The 21,516-nt window shown below is 41.2% G+C and overlaps 1 protein-coding gene across 3 annotated transcripts in view; it reads left to right on the plus strand.

The window, feature by feature from the left end:
- The window catches only part of mRpS9 (mitochondrial ribosomal protein S9), a 266,276-nt gene that overhangs the window by 126,285 nt on the left and 118,475 nt on the right, over positions 1-21,516 (plus strand). Inside the window, exons 4-5 of one of the 3 annotated variants that reach the window (XM_080267237.1) lie at positions 2,237-2,416; positions 3,035-3,120. In XM_080267237.1, coding sequence (XP_080123363.1) covers positions 2,237-2,416; positions 3,035-3,120 — 266 coding nt within the window. The remainder of the gene's footprint in view (positions 1-2,236; positions 2,417-3,034; positions 3,121-21,516) is intronic. The other 2 variants (XM_080267238.1, XM_080267239.1) reach the window with 2 other exon arrangements.

The following is a 21,516-nucleotide window of genomic DNA, read 5'->3' on the forward strand; positions in this document are numbered from 1 at the left end:
TGCTCTCTCTGATTAATCTGCTACCCTACATAGTGTGAAAATAATCAACATGGTGTTAGTTATAAGGAGAGTGATTACATGTATTTCCACTTGTATATATAATTAGTGAAGAATATATGCTAGCTTTACGAATTTGGTAATGAAAAGTTATATTTGACAATGAAAGTTGAGGAGATTGGTAATGTGGCTGTTGCGATCTGGCAACTCTGTTACCCCACCAACATCAACAGTCACAGCTTAACTCCGATGGAGAGCAGATACTCATAACAGTGCAAGCCACAGGTGCTTGTTTTTTGTGAATAAACAGTAAATAAACTGCAATACCTTGCCACTAGAACACACAGGAATTTACAGTGTTGTGCAGTGTTAAGAAATTAGAATTTAGAGTGCAGAGGATTAACTGTGGACTGCAAACTGGCGGTTCAAACCAGTCCAAGACCAAGGGACTTGTAAGTACCCAGAATGTTTAATATTGTATAAACTCACCTCTAAAACCTCATTTTATGGTTCTTTTGCATTTATTTCAGTCTTTTATGTCCCTTATTGGTGTGATTTGGGTCTTAAATAGGTGCTATGCATGTCCAGAGGGAGTTGTATAGGTGTTTTTCAGAGTTAGGGTCCGTAAGTACTAGTCCATAAGCTGGGGCCCAATATCCGGACAGGACCACTATCCGGACCTGCCTATGGCTCTATTGATCCGGATATTGGAGGGGTTACTGTATCTATATATTTCAGATTCAGGTACAGTACTGTATTGATTGCAGTATTGTACAGTATACTCTCTCCAAACGGTTGTAATACCATAAGTGGTGATAACAGTGTTCACTAATATATTTAAGGTACTGAGTGGGTAGGTTTTTGATTATTCGGTAAATCCAATATCTCGGCATCATCCTGGTCCCATAGATGCCGAATAATAGGACTTTTACTGTACTTGGCAACAACCGAGGTCAGTAGTACAAAGGTCAAGTGTGCTAAAAGTAGCTAAAGGGTGGCGGTACTGATAGACAATACCAGCTGGAGCCTGCTTGCCCGTGGTTATTCAAAATTTACTAGAATCGCAAACGCGACAATCCGCCGTTATGTCCTTTTCACCGAGCGTCGCAAACGCGACGATCCGCGTTTAAGGGGTTAATAATGGGATGTGAAAGTATTTGTACTTGTCAGCCCCCCCCCCACTCCCCCCCCACACACAGTCATCAGCTGCCTTTTGTCTCGTCTCATTACCACCAATCATTCTGTACTTTTTCTTCTTTAAAGAAAGTTTTTTTTGTTATTTTATGCTTTGAAATAGTTTCTCACGTACCTCAAGGTAAATAAGTCATCATCTGAAGATACCTCCTTTCCTCAGGCCCAAACATTGCTCCATCCCCTGTCACTTTGTATTCCATAATTAACTTTTTTCATGCCAAGTGATGTTCCAATAGGGTTTCTGTGCAATGCAGTGAATGTTAGGTATAATCAAGGGTGGGCAAAAATTTTTGAAGAGGGCGGGCCAAAAGGGGACTGGAAAATTTTCCAGATTTCACCATACCCGTGAGCCATATAACATGGATTTCAGTGGTATTTGCATGTTTCAATTTGCACAGTAAAATTCCAGGAGACATTAGATGCTTAAGTTGAAGGTGTATTGTATGTTGGAACCTTTTTAAATTAACAAATGAATGAAAAATTCTTCTGATTTACTAAAAAAAAGCATGTTAAAATAAAGACTGCTTATAATGAGGATGTTTCGTATTTGGTTATTTTGTGAAAAGAAAAATGGTGAAATGATTTCTCTCTCTCTCTCTCTCTCTCTCTCTCTCTCTCTCTCTCTCTCTCTCTCTCTCTCTCTCTCTCTCTCTCTCTCTCAGTACAACCTATACTTGTTTGCCAGATGGAAATATCCCATTTGTATGGATTTAGATCAGGGACATGGAACATTATTTTGTAGAAAATCTTCTTGGTAATAATGTACACTCACACCAGAAAGTATTGGTGCAGAATATGTGTTAAATATTATGACACACAGAACAAAGGCATCCCAGACGATAGATGACTGCTATATGAGATATAACTCTTGTATCCTTCGTAATGTGTAGGAAATGGCCGTAAATATTATAATACGTGTATATACAGGTGTTAATGGGCTGTCAATGCTGCATGGTCAAATCATTCCGGATGGCATTGTACCCACAGTTCACCGATATTTTCTGATACGAGTGTACATTCATACAGTACACGGCATATATTTCAGGAAGCCATCAAGTACCTGTTTCCTTCCGGCCTCTTTGAACCCCGTTCCCGGCCCCTGATGAAACATCCAGATCAAGTGTTTGCTAAGAGGAAAGATGCTGAATTTGATGAAGCTGGACGCCCATTCCACACCCTGTTTTATACTGGCAAACCTGGCTACTACCACGTTCTTCATGTGTGTGTGTGTTTTTTTTAATTAATGTATTTTTAAATAGCAGTACACCCTCCATCAGCAAGAGAATTATCTTAACAAAGATCATTCAATAAATTCTGAATTAATGGACACTATGTAACAGACTGGTTTTTCCAGATACTGACCATTTTGGACTTTACTCTCAGTGAAACAGACTCTCATCTGTTATAACCATATATTTTGCTGAATTGTGTGCATTTATCTAGTCTTGGAGGAAGGTCACCATGCCTTGTGAATCATTCCAACTGGGGATAGAAGCAGTACCTCAACTCTTCAGTTCACTGAGTTTAGGATGATTCCTCTTGTTATTTGGGTGGTATTCAGAGTATTCAGAGCCTCCTTTGAGGTGCCTCCAAAAGGAGAAATAGTATGGTAATTATTTATGTCCACTGCTGTATGATCAGATTCAATTTTGAAAATCTTGCATTGGAAATAATTTTTCTTTATTGCATATTTAGACAGTATACAGTATCTTGGAATGTCAAATTGGCATTGTAATAGTATGTTCTATATTACCCCCTTAATGATATTCAAACGTGAGAAGGTTGGCTACAGTATTACATAACATTTAATTAATTAATATTGTCTTCTTCATTTTTTATGCAGGACCTTTCTGGGATAATTCGAGAGTTGGATAATTTTTCTGACCGCATGGTGCGCTACAGTGTACATCAGGACAAGGAAAGAGCATTGTAAGTTGACTTATCTCTTTACTTTTATTATAGTGCATTTAACCTGTCAGAGATCTCTAATTGCCTTCAGCTTGGTTAATGACTTAGAGGAGTCTTATTAGAGGGTCAATTTGAGTAGTAACCAAGAAGATGCACATCTACCCCCTAACTAAGACTTTTCAGATTTCATGCTACCATGAGTTACTGTTGAGGTGTGTGGGAGTGACCTACATAAAAACAAAATTACTATAATCACCTCAAATGTTGCACATTACACCTTCATTTGATTCCATATCCACTCAGTTGAGTAACCTTGACCTTGCCCTTGGCAATGAAATTACCATTTTGGGTGATTTTAACATACACAATGTTGAATGGTTATTGCATTCTGCCCGGACTGACGACGCTGGTCTAGAATGTGAGCTGTTTGCGGAATCGTTTAATCTCACCCAGTTGGTAAAGCAACCAACAAGAATACCTGATAATCCTGACCATAATGCCCATCTGTTGGATTTATTCTTGACAAATAATCCAGATCAATACAGGATAGATGTACTGTCACCACTTGGATCCTCTGACCACAATCTCATCAAAGCCTCATTAGTTAACCCTCCTACACCTCCCCATGCCAAACCTGTCAGGGTGACCCGATGGCACTTTGACAGGGCAGACTGGGATGGATTTAGAAATTATCTTGCTGATGTTCCATGGCAGTCTTTCTTCTCTAGTGATCCCAATTCTACCCAGTCCCACATTTGCGACTTAATACTAGCTGGTATGGATTTATTCATACCAAGTCAACAATTCACTAAAAGATCAAACTCTCCAAAATGGTTTGATGGCAATTGTGCCAGAGCAACAGCCCAAAAGTCATTAGCATATAACTCTTACTTAAAATCAAAAACATATGAATCACTCTTCCAATTTAAAATTGCTAGAAATCATGCAAAAGCTGTATTAAATCTATCTAAATCAAACTTTCTTCAAAAGCAAGCATCAAAACTACTTAACAACCCTAATGACAATAGAATATTCTGGTCAACTCTTAATTCTTTCAATAATAACTTTAACAAGTCATCTTCCATTCCCCCACTAAAATCTTCAGATGGCAATATTACAAATGACCCACGTGGGAAAGCAGATATCTTTGCTAGTACCTTTGCAAGAAACTCTACCATAGATGATACCAGCCAGAATGTCTCAGGACTGGAACTTGATTCTCCCGAAATTGCCCCACTTAAAATACAGACACGATTCGTAAAATCCATCCTAGACAATTTACCTACCAACAAAGCTCCAGGCCCAGATGGAATTCCGCCAATTGTTTTGAAAAAGTTTTCCCCTGAACTTGCCTCTGTCCTAGCTAAATTATTCAGACTATGTATAAGTACTTCTTTATTCCCAAATTCATGGAAAGAAGCCAATATCCACCCAGTTCCGAAGAAATGAAGTTCGTCTGACCCCTCCAATTACAGACCAATAGCTGTCACATCTTCTCTTGGTAAGGTATTTGAAACTTTAATTAATAAGCATCTTGTTAAACATCTTGAATCCAACAACTTAATTAGTGATAGACAATACGGTTTTCGCCACGAAAGATCCACCATTGACATACTCAATCTCTTAACTCATACCATCCATCAATCAATTGATCTTTTTGGAGAAACTCATGCAGTAGCTCTTGATATCTCTAAAGCTTTCGACAGTGTATGGCACCGTTCCCTGCTGTCCAAACTCCCTTGCTATGGACTAACGTCTTTTGTTCCTTTGATTTCTTCTTATCTTAGTGACAGGAAAATAAGAGTAAAAGTAGATGATGTATATTCGAATTTCCACTCAATTAACGCCGGCGTGCCGCAGGGATCAGTTCTGGCGCCAACCCTGTTTCTGGTTCATATGAATGATCTCCTATCTGTCACTCACAATCCCATTCACGCATATACAGATGACTCAACACTACATAGTTCATTCACACTCAGACATCCATTTACAAAGTCTAATATCTCTACCTCTCAACTCAGTACAGCCATCTCCATAAATCAAGATCTATCTACAATCAGTGAATGGGGACAAAACAACTTTGTCTCTTTTAATGCTAGTAAATATATACAGTTTACTAATAGACAGATATTGCCAGATTCGTACCTTCAGTGCTACTAATATTCTCATCTCCAAAAGTATTGAAATTCTTGGTGTCTCACTTAACAGTGCCCTCAGCTGGACCTCTCATGTCAGATCACTTGCTAAAACCACCTCAAAGAAACTTGGATTATTGTACAGAGTCCGTAACTTCTTCGTCAATAAGCAGTTAGCTATAATTTATAAGAGTCATGTGCGCTCTCAGCTTGAATATTGCTCACCCTTGTGGAACGGTTGTGGAGAGGTTGCATTAAGACAACTAGACAAAATCCAGAATAAAGCTGTTAGAATAATTAACAACCCTGCCATTACATATAAACTACCTCCCCTGCAAGTAAAAAGGAATGTTGCCTCCCTTGCATTATTTTACAGATATTTTTTTGGCAAATGCTCAGACGAAGTTGCGTCCATGGTGCCACCTCTCCATGTCTTCCCTCGTGCTACACGGGCATCTGGTAGCTCTCATGACTGGAATGTCACTCAGCCATATTGCAGAACTTCTGCCTATCAGAATTCTTTCATTCCCCGAACTGCATTTCTCTGGAACTCGCTTCCCCAGAGTTGTTTTCCTCCAAATTTCAACCCTCAACTGTTCAAGTCTAACTGTTACAGATATTTTATGAATAGAGGACACCAGTAATCTGATGTATGGATTATTTTTTTTTTTTTCCCATTTGTTTTTCCTTCCTCCGTTCTGTTATTAAAAAAAAAAAAAAAAAAAAGTAATGTACTGTGAAGCTGTGAGCACATTGCAGGCAAGTCCCCTTATACGTCAGTTCATTCTGTGATAAGTAATTATCCCCACCATTATTCCATATGGTGGGGATATACGAATCGCACCTGTCTGTCTGTCTGTCCATCTGTTCATCTTTCCATCTGGGCTGTATTTCAGAAAATACCAGGTGGATTGGCTTCATATCACACACAGAGATGAGTATGTGTTGCAGTTGATATCTGTATGTATAAAATTGCCATATTGTGTACCCCTGAGGGTAGGGGGGTTTTTCAAGAATACTCCCCCAGTATCCCTGCTTGTCGTAATAGGTGACTAAAAGGGTTGGCGGAGGGTTAGTGCCCCTCCCCGGAAAACAGCTAACTAAAAAGTCAAACAAGAAGCCTTGGACAAGGACTGACCAAACGATGACGACCCAGGGCTGGACAAAGGACTAGGTAATGGCAAAATGAAATGTAAGAAGAGCGAATGATGAGGTGAAAGAGAGAGAGATTGTCCAGGTGCCTGAGGGTGCAAAAGTGGATGTATGTGGAATAACTGAAACAAAATGGTGAGGAGAAAGTGTGAGAGAATGGGAGTATGGATGTGGTATATGTGCAGGAGTAGGTGGGAATGAGAGGGCAATGGAAGGAGTATGTATAGTTGTGAGTAAAAGATGGAAGAAGAGCATAAGACAGTATGGATCACTTGGGTCAAGGATTGTGTGGGTAAGGTTGAAAGTTGGAATACAAATGTGGGCGATTGTGTGTGTGTATGCGCCAACGCAAGATCGTGCTAACAGAGTGAGAGAAGAGTTCTGGACAAATGTGGAAGTGTGCATGGAAAAGTTTGGAAGGATTGAGAGAGTGTTTTTGATCGGTGATATGAATGGTAAAGTAGGGAATGTGAAGGTGGATGGAATAGTTGGTGAGTGGGGTGTGCCTGCTGAGATAGATGAGAATAGAAGTGCGTTAGTGGACATTTGTGCTGGGAGAGGGTTGGTGATAGCCAATACCCTCTTCAGGCATAAAATGATCCACAGGTATACATGGCGAGTGATGAGAAGGGTGGGTGGTGAACTGAATGAAAGGAAGGCAATGATTGATTATGTGTGTGTGGATGAAAGGATGTGAAGATGTGTAATGGATGCAAGAGCTTATAGAGGTTGGGGTAGTGGACTTTCTAACCACTACTTGGTGCTGGACAGAATTAGGATCCAAGTAAGATGGAGAAATAGAGGAAGGGAAAGACGAGAGGAAGGAGTAGTTGCAAGGAGAGTGGAAAAGTTACAAGAGAATGAGAAAAGGGAGAGTAGAAGAGAGAAGTGGAGGAACAATTGGGCAAATATGAATTGGAGCAGATGGGGGACGTGGAAGGTGTGTGCAGGATATTTACAGAAGAAGTATGTGCAGCATGTGATGTTGTTTGCGGGAGGAAGAGAAGACGAAGGGGGGTGCAAGGAACAGCGTGGTGGACTGAAGATGTGAGACAGGCTGTGGCACAAAAGAAGAAAGCATAAAATGAATGAATGAGAAATAGGGGCGTGGAAGAAGTTGAGAGGCGGAAGAGAGAGTTATATGTAGAAAGAAAGAGAGAGGTGAAAAGATTAGTAAGAGAGAGTAAGAAGAGAGTGGATGAGGAATTTGGAAGGAATTTGAGTGTAAAGTGGAGGGATTGTAAGAAAATATTCTGGAAAGAGGTGAAGAGAGTAAGACAGGGTGGAAGTGAGGTTAGCAGGGGAGTGAAAGATAAAAATGGTAGATTACTAGTGGAGAAGGGAGAAAAAGTGAGGAGATGGAGAGAACACTTTAAGGAATTGTTGAACATACAGGATGGAAGTAATGCAAGTATAAGTGGCTGGGGAATGGCTGGGAGAAGGAGGGAGGTGAGAAGACAGGAAGAAATCAGTAGGATAGAAGTTGTGGAAGCAATGAAGAAAGTTAAATTGAGGAAAGCCCCAGGAATTGATGGAGTGTGTGGTGAAATGCTAAAGCATGGGGGAGAGATAGTAGTAGAATGGATGTGGAAGATGTGCAGATTGGCCAGGGAGGAAGGTAGAGTCCCAGAGGATTGGAAGTCAGGTATAATTATTCCCTGGTACAAAGGAAAAGGGGAAAAAGAAGTGTGTGGTAATCATTGGGGCATTTGTCTTCTTAGTATAATAGGAAAAGTGTATGGTAGGATACTTATTGACAGGGTTAGAGAAAGAACAGAGGAATTAGTTGGAGAAGAACAGGGAGGCTTTAGGAAGAGTAGAGGTTGTGTAGATCAGATATTCATTCTTAGATCTGTAGTGGAAAAGTTTCTAGAGAAGGGAAAGAAGTTGTATGTGGCTTTCATGGATTTGGAGAAAGCATATGACAGGGTCGATAGACAAGGATTGTGGAAAGCATTAAGAATATATGGAGTAGGTGGGAAGTTGTTGAATGCTGTGAAGAGTATGTATGATGGTGCTAAGGCTGCAGTGCATGTGGGTGGTGAACTAAGTGAATTTTTCTCTTTGAAGGTTGGGTTGAAACAAGGATGTGTCATGTCTCCATGGTTGTTCAATCTGTACATGGATGGGGTAATAAAAGAGGTATAAGGTAGAGTTGTGGATGTTGGAGTGGCCCTGGTGAGAGAGGATAGTGTTTGGAAACTCCCTGTACTGCTGTTTGCAGGTGATACTGTGTTGTTGAGTGAAGAGGAAGGGGAGCTGCAAGGCTTGGTGGATGAGTTTGGGAGAGTGTGTAAGAAACGGATTCTAAAGGTGGTCTTTGAGAGAGGTGAAGTCAGTGAATGTACAGCGAGGTTGGATGGTGAGGAATTGGAAAATGTGAGTACGTTTAAGTACTTGGGTAGTGTGATGAGTAAGGATGGAAGTTTGGAGGGTGAAGTGCTTGAAAGGGTACAGCAGGGAAGAAAGGTTGATTGTTCTTTGAAAGCAGTAATAAGAAACAGGAAAGTGAGCATGGAAGTGAAAAAGTTACTACATGACAGTATTGTGATACCAACTCTAACGTATGGAAGTGAAGCTTGGACGTTGTTGGAAGGACACAAGTCAAGAGTGAGAGCAGTGGAAATGAGTTATTTAAGAGGAGCCTGTGGAGTCACATGGAGAGACAGCCTGACGAATGAGGATATAAAGGAGCGTTGTGGTGTGGATGTGGATGTGATAGGAAGCTTTATGAGGAACACACTGAGGTGGTTTGGCCATGTGGCGAGGATGGAGGGTGAAAAACTGACGAAGAGAGTCTATGTGAGTGAGGTGGAGGGGGGAAGAGGGAGGAGGAGGCCGAGGATGAGATGGAGGGATGGGGTGGAGAGGTATATGAGAGAGGGGGGTGTGAGTTGAGAGCAGGGCAGTGAAATGGCAGAGGGCAGGACAACGTGGAGGCGATTTGTTTGTGGCCACCCCAAACGGGATTGAGGCGTCTGGCAGTAGATAGATAGATAGATAGTCTACTTGACGAACTATATATACCGTATAAGGAAAAATCTGTCGTGTTATACTTTGGAAACTTCTTGCTGGATTCTATTCTTATCTCACAGAAAGATAGAGTATGAGTCCTGATTTATGTCCTTATATATGATATTGCCTCATTGTAAATATTTTACAAACTATTTCCATAGAGGGAACTAATCTGTAAATACCGTAGCTTTATTTTGGAAACACTTACTGGTTCACTTTCAGATCTTAACCCCTGGTTGCATATACCATTCCACAAATGTCGATTGGTAGACTGTGTCGTACATTTTGGAAGAGCTTTGTGAAATACAGTAGTCCCTCATTTATCTGGACATGTTCATTATCTGGATGCTGGACCTTGGCTGTATTAAACTATTATCCGAATTTACATACTACTATCCGGGTGTAAAAGTCTCCAAGAACGTTGGCCAGCCAAGCGACAAGTTCAAACATTCAGTATCGTGGCCGCTGGGCTTAAGCCGTGAGCGGGAAGTATATTGTAACCCACATGTTTGGTCAGTTATAAGTGGGACAAAACACATGATGAAAACATTGTTTTTTTAAACTGTTTTTTCCCGCATCATGGACTTAGGAAATGTTTAGGCCCGCTGCAACATAGAGGTTAAAGAAAGATAGTGTACGAGTCCTAGTTTATGTCTCTATATATGAAATTTCCATACTTATTAGTGCATTCACTATCTACATATTCTTTACCACATGATGGTGATACATCTTGGCTAAAGCCTTGTTTAAAGTTAGACTCATTTTTGGAATAACTGTTAATAAATTACCGTGGAAGCTTGATTATCCAGGCTCGGATTATCCAGCTTTCGGTATATCCGGCCCGTGACCAAATGGTTCAGTGGTACAGTAATACCTAGAATTATCCATACGATAGCTCTGGTTTAAACAGGAAGCATCCAGTTGCTAGGGAGCAAGGCATGGGTAAACCAGAGTGAGTCTGCTCACCCTGCCCCCACCCACGCCTACTGCACACAACTTGATCACAAGTGTGGTAGGGTGGAGTTTGGTGAGGCAACTGATACTCCTGACCTAGCCTAACCTTGCTTAACTACATAATAATTTAACCTAATTCAACCTAACCTGACCTAACCTGAGCTCTAGTTGAGAAATTGGGAAACTAAATCCACTTTTGTGAACGATGAGTTTCTTCCATTATACCCGAAGCAGTCGTAGGTATGGCTTAAAGAACGTGATAATAAAAGAGAAAATCTTTCAGCAAGAAAAGGTAATTTACTACCCTGAAAATATAAAAACACAGAAACAAACTGGAGGAATATGAAGTGAATTGGTGAAGTCTTTAGGCTGTATGTTTAGACGAAAAGTAATGGGTTTCCCAATTTTAGGAAACGAAATGGAACAAGAACGTCTGTTAATCAATAAAAAAAAAAAATTACTCATCTCATGTGTTCTCGTAAGTTAGCATTCAGTTCTGCATTCTTCATTAAGATATCGTGCTTCCCAACACATTTCGGACCGACAGAGCATAGTTATTTCTTCCTCTTACATTTACTGTTCATTCTTTTGTTCATTCTTAAGTGTACTGTATGTGTGAAAGAGAGTATTAATACAAACAATAATGCATTCCATTAACCCCATATAGCTGCCAGCCTTGAACAATGCTTTACTGTACCGGTGTCAGGGATGTTGGGTTAGGGAGAGCTATAAAAACTGCGAACAATTATGGGAAGGAAACGAAGGTCACTGGTATGTTTTCACGACCCTCCTCTACCATCACAAACAGTCAGGCGGCCTGCCACTTCATCTCAGATGTTTTCGCCGATATGTTTAAATGCTAATGTAACATACACCCTAATTATGAGTAAGTTTCTTCCATTATGCCGGAAACAATCGTAGGTAAGGCTTAAGGAACGTTATGATAATAAGAGAGGAAATCTTTCAGCCAAACGTAATTTACCACCCACAAAATAGGCAGAAAAATACAGAAAACAAACTAGAGCAATATGAATTGAATTGGTAAAGTTATTAGGCTGTATGCTTGGACAGAAATTTATGAGTTTCACAATTGTAGGGGACGAAATGGAACAAACATGTTTACTAATAAGAAAAAATACTTTCATCTCACGTGTTCTCGTAAGGTGGCATTCAGTTCCACATTCTTTGTTCGATGTCGCTTCCCAGCACATTTCAGACTGACAGAGCATACAGTTATTTCTGCTTCTTACAGTTAAGTGTACATTTATTGCACATTCTTTTGTTCATTCGTGTATGTTTGAAAGAGAGAGTATTGATACAAACAATAATGTATTCCATTAACCCCTTCATGGCTGCCAGCCTTGAACAATGCTTTACTGTACTGTTGTCAGTGACGTTGAGTTAGGGAGAGCCATAAAAACTGCGAACAATTTTGGGAAGGGAACGAAGGTCACTGGTATGTTTACATGACCCTACTGTACCATCCCAAACAGCTAGGCGGTCTTTTCATCCCAGATGTTTTCACCGATATGTTTAAATGCTAAAGTAACATGCACCCTAATTTTATGTTTAAATGTTAATGTTACATGCCCCCTAATTTTATTAATTCTTTCACGAATCATAGTAAACCACAAGATGGGTTTAGGGAGGAGGGGAAAAAGCCAGGTTTACCAGCTGAGTCTTTTCACATCTGTAAGAAAAAGAAACTGACTTTATAACTTTGAAAAAATGGTTTCAAGGTCTGCCACGGGAGCACACAAATTTCTGAACTCACGAACATTGAGGATTTGAGGGAGGTAAACATACGCTTTGCTGTAAGCAGTAAAAGCACCTCACCAAATCAGTTCATCCTGATAGTCTGTTATATTTTTCTTATTATTTCTGGGTTGGTAAATAAACATTTCTTGTTAAATCTGTTTCCCCACTGTTTTTATCTGTTCTGGTGTGACGACTCTTTGTTTGATTCATTAACGTATTGGCAGAAGACACTGTTCTAATCTAAGTGTTTAAACCTGGCCTAACCTAGCTTAACTGCACCTAATAATGTAACCTAACCTAATCTTCAGTTGGGAAGTTGGGAAACGAAGTCCACATTTGAGTATGATGAGTTTCGTCCATTGTGCTGGAAACAATCGTAGGTACAGCTTTAGAACGTGACGATAATAACAGGGAGGAAATCTTTCCGTAAGAAAACGTAATTTAATGAACTGAATATAGTCTGAAAAATACTGAAACAAGCTGGAGGAATATGCATTGAACTGGAAAGGTCTTTCTGGTACTTAAAGTGTACATTGACCGGTAAATAAATCGGTCTAACAGTACAGTACAGTAACCCCTCCAATATCCGGATCAATAGAGCCATCGGTAGGTTCGGATATTGGTTTCGTCCGGATATTGGGCCCCAGCTTATGGACTTGTACTTATGGACCCTAACTCAGAGAAACACCTATACAACTCCCTCCGGACATGCGTAGCACCTATTTAACACCCAAATCACACCAATAAGGCACATAAATGACTGAAATAAATGCAAAAGAAACATAAAATGTGGGTTTAGAAGTATGTTCATACATTAATAAACATTCTGGTACTTATGGACTCTAACCGAACCTAACTCTGAAAAACACATTCCTACTGCACATGCATGAGGTAAGTATAGTATGGAAAGAAGTACAGTATGACACATTTTGGTAAGTATAGTATGGAAAAAAGTACAATATGAAACATTCTGGTAAATATAGTATGGAAAATAGTACAACATGAAACATTCTGGCTACTTACAGCAAGTCCCTGGCCACCTCGATGAATAACTGCCTCCTCTCGGACTCTGACAGTAAGAACGATTTCCTGAAGCACTTGCACTACACTCTTCCTGAAGTCTTGCACTGAACTTAGTCACTAACACACAGAAGTCCGTTCTTTTCACAGTGTTCACTTTAGTCCAAATAATGTTCCATTTTACTTTAAGTGTTGCACATTAACTTTTCCCAGGTTTTTTTAATTTTCCAAAGCCAAAACAAAGAAGGTTAGTTACGTTAAATTTCTTTTCTACTGAGTCTTTTCTCCCAACTTGAAAACCTTAACACAACACACCGTTTTTTTCACTGCACAACACTCAAAATTCCCGTGTGGTCTAGTGGAGAAGTTCTTGCTGTTTATTCACTGTCAGAGTCCGAGAGTATCACTGGCAGGTGACCAAGGGGTGCATCGGTGGGTCGTGGTGATGGCGTACCGACTACAGAAGACTCTGAAGATAGCCGCAAACTCACATCGAGCGGTGACTCCACTGTAGCTGATGTGCTGGGCTGTGGCTCGGAGCATGAGGGCCTGTCTTGGGGCAGAAACATGCACCTAATATGGCCATTTTCAGCAACCAAGTCCTTGTCGCACGGGTGGGCAGGTGCATTGTCGAGCAGAAGGAGAGCCTTTACCTGGTCGCGAGGAATTCCCAGTGTCTTCGTCTGGTACTGGATGACCTCCTTGACGAAGTGATGGTGAAACCAGTCTTTGAAAATCACAGCTGTGAACCATGCTTTCAAAGAATGGTACCATACGACAGGAAGGACATCCATCACCCCACGAAGGGACCGAGGCTGCTTTGCACGGCCAACAATAACGGGCTGGCTTAAGCCGGTGCATGCCGTTAGCATTGGCACAACAGAAAGCAGATATCTGTTCCTTAGAAAGCTTGCGGCCAGGTACACGCTTCTCCGTCTCATCGGCTAGAGTGTTCGTTTACACCGAGCGATAGAATAGGCCAGTTTCGTCAGCGTTATAGACTTGACCGAGAGTGAGGCCCTCCCTGTCGATCAAGCTTTTCACCTTGTGCCGATACTCGTCCACTCCATCCTCGTTAGCGTCCAATGCTTTGCCATGTGCTTTACGGTTAGTAAGGCCATGTCGTAACTTGAACGCGAAGAGCCAACCCTCAGATGCCTTGAAGTCAAGGGCGTCGTGAAGCCTTGCAAACTTCTCAGCAGCAGCCTTCAGCTCCGTTCCACGTACCATCACACCAGCTGCACGTTGCTGTCGATACCAAATCAACGTGGAGCGGTCGATCTCTGCATACTTGGGGGTAAACATAACCTTCCTCTCCACGTTGCGTTTGCTTCTCGACGAGAAGTCAGCCGTATACTGCATGAGCTTGTCTCGGGAACGCTTGATATCGAACAAAGTCGACTGGGCCAGGTTGAACTCGCGGAGAATGCGTGAGGAAGACCAACCCGCATCAACCTTCTCCAATATCTCCCGTTTCTTCTCCAGAGTCAACACCACTCTCTTCCTTTTCTCAGGAGGCGGGGCCATCATCACACACACTAAGAGTAGGGCAGAGAGCAGCAGGAGGCCTTGCAGCAAGTACGGCACCACCACAAAAGCGAGCACGTGGGCAGCCATGGCGAACAGCGTAAGTCTTGTCGCGGTGAGAGACAGGCGGGAAGTGGGGAGGATGCAGCGGCGCTCTATCGGACGTCGGAGGAATGACGAACCAAAACAATGCTCTCACGCGGCGCGCGCGGCAAGTTCAAATTACGGACGGCAAAAAAAAAAAAAAAAAAAAAAAAAAATTTTTTTTTTTTTTTTTTTTTTTAATCCCAGGACGATAAGGTTCGGTTAGTGGGGATGTTCGGTTATTGGGCGTCCGGATATTAGAGTGATTACTGTACTTGTGTTTTGTTTCCACCGGATTAATCGTGCTTTCGGACTAATCGGGCACCCTGTAACACCATATAGCCCCAATAATCTGGCTGTCTCTGTATAATGAATTTGCTAAAATGATAATTGTGACAGCCGCCTCCGAGGATCTCGTACAGATGGATGACGCACACAAGTCAACAGTCAGCTGTCTGAGCCAGGATGGCCACCCAGTGTGTACATTTGATGTGATCATCTTACTGTGTGTGAAACTTTTGATTTGAAAATCATGTCTACCTTGCATACATGGCCTCTCAGTCTACTGATAATGGTACCTCGCAATCAGCTGATTGAGCCAAGATGGCTGCTAGGCGTTTACAATTCCTGTGATTGTCTGCCTTTTGTTCCATTTTGTGCATGAAAGGCCACTGAAACACAACAGCTGTCACCTAAGAACAGTGTAAGTGTGTAGCAAATAGTATAATGTATGATTTTAAGTGAAGTGATAACTTTTTGTGTGTGAAATACTGAAACATGTGACCTGGAAACTGTTTCTGGTAAGGATGCAGTCTCTAGTGGAAAGTATGGTGCTACCTAGGGGTGCAGAGGGCAAGCCTAAAAGGATAAAGTTTTTTTTAGAGATTAGGTTTTGTGGTCCTAGGCCTCCATCTTCATCCCCATAAAACCCATGTTATATTGACCTCATTATACAATAAACCTCTATGTGATAGTTTTCACTTAATCCTGTTGTATAGCAAGTCGTGACTGTATTTAGTTATATACTCTTCAGTTGCATTTAATGGGCAATTTTCATCATGTTCTAAGTTTTTTGCTTAGTATACAGTATATAAAAGAATTTGTGGAATAAAGTTGATCCTCCTCTGACATGATAGGTTCATTCCTGAAGGTTGTGTGTTTGGCAAGGATCGTGTTTGACAAAGTACAGTATGTATCCTCTGGAAAAATAGGGGTTACATTTCCAAGCCTTGTGGAAAGGGCAGTTGGATCACAAAACCACATTCTGAAAGCTAAGTGAATAAGTAAGGACACATTTGTTCACAGTGTTATATAGCTCTCTTGGTGTGTGTGATTAAAAAAGCTGGACTTTTGTAAATTTTAAATTGTAAAAGCAAGTCCATCAGTAATTTTATTATTATCATAAGATGCAGTAATGCTGTTTAAGTTAACCTTCCAAAACAGCTGACTTCTATACAGTATGCTTGCTCAAAATTGAAAATCTTGTTGTATTACACCCCTTCCAGAATGCAAACACAGTAGTAGCATTAACAGCTGATCAAGGGTAGGGGTGGGGGTTGCGTTGGCTTACCTGACTGGAGGTCATATTTATAAAATAAGTCGTGCATAGTCAGTGTAAAGTTACCATGAATTTTGATTAATTGGCTGCATTTTCAGTGAAAAATGTGAAAAGCAAGGTGATTCCTAATAATATTCAATTGTTTTTGAGAATTGCTCATGCTGTAAATTTGTGACACTTCTTATTAAATATGTCCCTAGTTTCATCACAACCTCCCACTGTGTATTAATTAAAATTTTGCACACTTGTTATATGAAATATCTGGATATGTGTAAGTGAAAGAAATAGCCTTTTTATTCAGTTAGGACAGTAAGTCAGAATAAAGAGACATATTGCTAGAGTTATTTTGGTGTAAATTTAATTCAAATGATCTAAAATGCTCCTAAAATTTTAAGAATTTCATATTCACTAAGAAAATAATATACCGATAGATAGTTAGGAATGTTAATGCACAGTTATGGATGTGAGAGAAGAGGGTCATGCCCTTTAACAATATACTGTACAAACAAATTTACACAAGTGGTGAGAATCAGTGTAAGCAAATGACACCAGACTCTGCTGAGGGGATTGACTAGGTGATTCCCCCCCCCCCCCAGTCTGGGCAGTTCAAACTACAGACACAAAAATAGTGTTGGAGTATTTTAATCCATCCATTCATCAACCAATCCTACATTGCCCCATGAGGAGCGTAGGAGCCCGGGGCTAGGCAGTTGGTCCCGACATTTAAGATGAGAGTGACCAGCCTCACTCATCCCTGAGTGGCATTACATGAGCAATCAACCCCAACCACCCCTTGGAAATAAATCTTCACTGGCTCAATCTGATTGGAGCACAATAATTACCCACTAAACCACCAGGCGCCAAAATTTGGTTATATGGTTACCACCCAGCATAGTAAATGGTTTCCTGGTGTACAGGAAACCATTTGGCTTGTCACTCAGTGTAGAGCCACCCACAGGCAGAAGGAAGAGGAAAGAATGAAAGAAAGAACGACAGAAGAGAGAGTGTAAAGTTACCTGTAAATAGTCACAAATATACAACTACAGTATGTGTATCCAAGTTTCACATTCGAGAAGCTTATTTTCGACTTCAAGCCCACAGTCGCTCTTTGACCCTTGAGCCTATGACATCATCCTTATAATCACCCTTGAGTGAACAGAATGCTACTAAACACTATTGTGAAATGCTTCAGTCCTCAGTCTATGCCTACTGCCTAATGAAAAATGGAAAGTACAGTAATCCCTTCCCATACAAGTCTCTCACCCAGACTTGTCCAGCCGCCATCCTCTCCTCGCCACTACACTGGTGTCATACAGCTTCTTGCTGGCTAGTGCACGCCACAACAGCAGTGCAACAGCTGACTTTTTTTTTTTTTCCTCTCCCCAAAGTCAGGTTATGAAACAAGAAAAATGAATGTGCAGGGAATGAAGAACTGAGAGAGAAATGCACAACTTCTTGACATTCCTGTATGCAGCATTCATCACATCTGGGATGAATCTCTCACTTGCTCGGTTGGTAGATATAGTTTGTGGTCATGCAGTGTTCATGTTGTACTCATGAAGTCAGAATTTGGTTGGTTTTATTGTTGGGCTTCACATTCTGTTGTATGGTTTTGCTTCATATGCATTGTTCAACAACTTCAGGAAAAATATGTAGGAAAGAATAGGGAATGAAGTTAGTCGGGGAGTGAATGATAAAAATGGCAAATTACTAGTGGAGAAGAGAGAAAAATTGAGCAGGTGGAGAGAACACTTTTAGGGAATTGTGGAACATAGAGAATGAAAGTAGTGTGAGTATAAGTGGCTGGGGAATGGCTGGTAGAAGGAGGGATGTGAGAAGAGAGGAAGAAATCAGTAGGATGGAAGTTGTGGAAGCAATGGAGAAAGTCAAAATGGGGAAAGCCCCAGGTATTGATGGAGTGTGTGGTGAAATGCTGAAGCATGGGGGAGAGATAGTAGTAGTATGGATGTGGAAGATGTGCAGATTGGCCTGGGAGGAAGGTAGAGTCCCGTAGGATTGGAAGTCAGGTATAATTATTCCCTTGTACAAAGGAAAAGGGGAAAAAGAAGTGTGTGGTAATCATAGGGGCATTTGTCTTCTTAGTGGAATAGGAAAAGTATACAGTAAGATACTTATTGACAGTTAGGGAAATAACAGAGGAATTAGTTGGAGAAGAACAGGGAGGTTTTAGGAAGGGAAAAGGTTGTGTAGGTCAGATATTCATTCTTAGATCTTTAGTGGAAAAGTTTCTAGTGAAGGGAAAGAAGTTGTATGCTTCCTTTATGGGTTTGGAGGATGCATATGACAGGGTGGATAGACAAGGATTGTGGAAAGTATTAAGTATATGTGGAGTAGATGGGAAGTTGTTGAATGCTGTGAAGAGTATGTATGAAGGTGCTAAGGCTGCAGTGTGTGTGAATGGTGAACTGAGTGAATTTTTCTACTTGAAGGTTGTATTGAAACAGGGATGTCTCCATGGTTGTTCAATCTGTATATGGATAAGGTTATGAAAGAAATACAAGGTAGGGCAGTGGATGTTGGAGTGTCCCTACTGAGAGAGGACAGTATTTGGAAACTCCCTGTACTGATGTTTGCAGATGATACTGTGTTGTTAAGTGAAGACGAAGGGGAGCTGCAAGGCTCGGTGGATGAGTTTGGGAGAGTGTGTAAGAAATAGAATCTAAAGGTGAATGTAGGGAAGAGTAAAGGTATGGTGTTCGAGAGAAATGAAGTCAGTGAATGTACTTTACAGTGAGGTTGGATGAGGAGGAAATGGAAAATGTGGGTGAATTTAAGTACTTGGGTAGTGTGATGAGTAAGGATGGGAGTTTGGAGGATGAAGTGCTTGAAAGGGTACAGCAGGGAAGAAAGGTTGCTGGTTCCTTGAAAGCAGTGATAAGAAACAGGGAAGTGAGCATGAAAGTGAAAAAGCTACTGCATGACAGTATTGTGATACCAACTCTAACGTATGGAAGTGAAGCTTGGACCTTGCTGAAGGGACAGAAGTCAAGTGTGAGAGCAGTGGAAATGAGTTATTTGAGATGAGCCTGTGGAGTCACATGGAGAAACTGAATGACAAATGAGGATGTGAAGGAGCATTGTGGTGTGGATGTGGATGTGATAGGAAGCATTAGGAGAGACACATTGAGGTGGTTTGGCCATGTGGAGAGGATGGAGAGTGAGAGACTGACAAGTAGAGTGTATGTGAGTGAGGTGGAGGGGGGGAAGAGGGAGAGGGAAGCCAAGGATGAAATGGAGGGATGTAGTGGAGAGGTATATGAGAGAGGGGAGTGTGAGCTGGGAGTAGGGCAGTGAAATGGCGGGGGTTAGGGCGCATTGAGACGATTTGTTTGTGGCCATGCCTTTGGGAGCAGGGCAGTGAAATGGTGGGGGATAAGGCGACATGGAGACGATTTGTTGTGGCCATCCCTTACGGGATTAAGGCATCTGGCAGTAGATAGTTAGATAGACTTTGTTTTTGTTGATTTGGAGAAGGCCTTTGACAGAGACCCAGGTGAGGTGGTAAAGTGGGCAATGAGAAAGCTTGGGATCGAGGAGTGGCTGTTCAGGGTGGATATGTCCATGTATGTGGGTGCTCGCACCCAGGGAAGGGTGAATCGAGTTTTGAGTGAGGAGTTTTCCGTGAATGTTGGTGTGGATCAGGGGTCAGGTTTAAACCCCACGTAAAAGCCTTTTCATGTGACTTCAGAAATGGACTCCCATGGGAGATGTTGTATGCTGATGATTTGGTGTTGATTTCAGAGAATGAATGGGAGGCAGAGGAAAGATTTAGGAAATGGAGAGATGGTGTGGGGCACAAGGGCTTAGAGTTAATGCAAGTAAAACCAAAATGATGGTATCTAGGGCTGGGGGCAGTACTGTCAAAGAAGAGGGGGAGTGGCCATGTTCAATTTACAACAAGGGTGTTGGAAATATGAAAGCTCAATTATCCAGGTTTCAGTATACTGTATCTGGGCTGTGACCAAATGGTTCAGTGATACGGTAATACATAAAATTATCTGTTCAATAGCTTCAGTGTAAAGAGCAAGCATCTAGTTGCTGGCAAGCGGGCCATGGGTAAATGAGCGTGAGTTTACCCCCCTCCAATGCCTCCTGCTTACAACTCAATCAAACGGGTGGTGGGGTGGAGTTTGGTGAGGCTACTGATAACCTAACCTATCCTAATCTAGTTTAACTACCTAATAATTTAACCTAAACTAACCTGGGCTCCAGTTGGACAATTGGGAAATGAAATCCACCTTTGAGTACATTGGGTAAGTTTCCTCCATTATGCCAGAAACAATCGTAGGTACAGCTTAAGGAGCTTGATGATAATAAGTGGGAGGAAATCTTTCACCAAGAGAAGGTAATTTACCACCCTCAGAATAGTCAGAAAAATACAGACAACAAACTAAAGGAATGTGAAGTGGTAAGGTTTTAAGGCTGTATGATTAGACAAAAATTTATGCGTTTTGCAGTTTTAGGGGACAAAGTGGAACAAACATGTTTGCCAATCAGGAAAAAATTATTCATTTATCCCAAGTGTTCTCGTAAGTTAGCATTCAGTTCCACATTCTTCGTTCATTTTCACGCTTCCCAACTTATTTCGGACTGACTGAGCATAGTTATATCTGCTTCATAAAGTTAAGTGTACATTTACTACTTATTCTTTTGTTCATTCTTATGTGTATGTGTAAAAGAGAGAGTATTGATACAAACAATAATGTATTCCATTAACCCCTTCATAGCTGCCGCCCTTGAACAACGCTTTATTGTACTGGTGTCAGTGATGTTGAGTTAGGGCGAGCTATAAAAAACTGCGAACAAGTATTGGAAGGAAACGAAGGTCATTGGTATGTTTACACGGCCCTGCTCTACCATTCCAAGCAGTCAGGTAGTCATTTCATCCCAGATGTTTTTGCCAAATGTTTACATGCTAATGTATCATGTACCCTAATTTTATTAATTCTTTCATAAATCATAGCAAATAACAGAATGGGTTTGGGGGGTGGGGGAAAGCCAGGTGTGCCAGACGAGTCTTTTCACATCTATAAGAAAAAGAAATTGATTTTAGAACTTTGAAAAAATGGTCCCGAGGCTGGCCACAGGAGCATTCAAATTTCTGAACTTATGTCCATTGAGGGGGCTAAATGTACTCCTTACTTTAAGCAGTAGAAGCACCTTACTAAATCAGTTCTTCCTGATAGTCCATCC

Source organism: Coenobita brevimanus, chromosome 23, assembly GCF_032717465.1.
Source record: "Coenobita brevimanus isolate Jiangsu-jjx chromosome 23, ASM3271746v2, whole genome shotgun sequence".
Taxonomy (NCBI): Eukaryota; Metazoa; Arthropoda; class Malacostraca; order Decapoda; family Coenobitidae; genus Coenobita; species Coenobita brevimanus.